The sequence below is a fragment of the Myotis davidii genome, unplaced genomic scaffold (assembly GCF_000327345.1).
Source record: "Myotis davidii unplaced genomic scaffold, ASM32734v1 scaffold651, whole genome shotgun sequence".
Taxonomy (NCBI): domain Eukaryota; kingdom Metazoa; phylum Chordata; class Mammalia; order Chiroptera; family Vespertilionidae; genus Myotis; species Myotis davidii.
Window position 1 is genome coordinate 1,740,028 of NW_006283994.1, and position 352 is coordinate 1,740,379.

At 64.8% G+C, this 352-nt stretch overlaps 1 protein-coding gene across 1 annotated transcript in view; it reads right to left on the reverse strand.

Moving 5' to 3' along the window:
- The window catches only part of LOC102759242 (hemicentin-2-like), a 2,058-nt gene extending 1,706 nt beyond the window's left edge, over nt 1-352 (reverse strand). The window contains exon 1 of the mRNA XM_006754194.1: nt 256-352. Within this exon, the coding sequence (XP_006754257.1) occupies nt 256-259 (4 nt within the window). The 5' untranslated portion in view covers nt 260-352. The remainder of the gene's footprint in view (nt 1-255) is intronic.

The window sequence follows — 352 nt, forward strand, 5'->3', positions numbered from 1 at the left end:
TTCTCAAAGTGGGTTCCTGGGATACTAGGCAACGTGTCCTAAGCTTAAATGGTTTGGAAAATCCCCCGCCCCCTTCTGGAAGCCCCTTGCCCACTCGCATGGCCAGGGCTCTGAGAGCACCCGCCTCCCCCCTGCACACCTGCCCATGAGCCCTGGGTTTCTGATCACAGGGCGTGGTGCCCACATGCCTAACCTGGGAGCCCGAGACAACATAGTGGGGTGCGTCCCCGTGGGGTGGTTGGAGCGTGGTCTTACCCATGCAGACGCCGTTCTGCCGGATGAAGCCCGGGGGGCACCAGGCGTGGCCCACGCTGCTCGGGGTCCCGGGGCGTGGCCTCAGGGAGACCCAGGC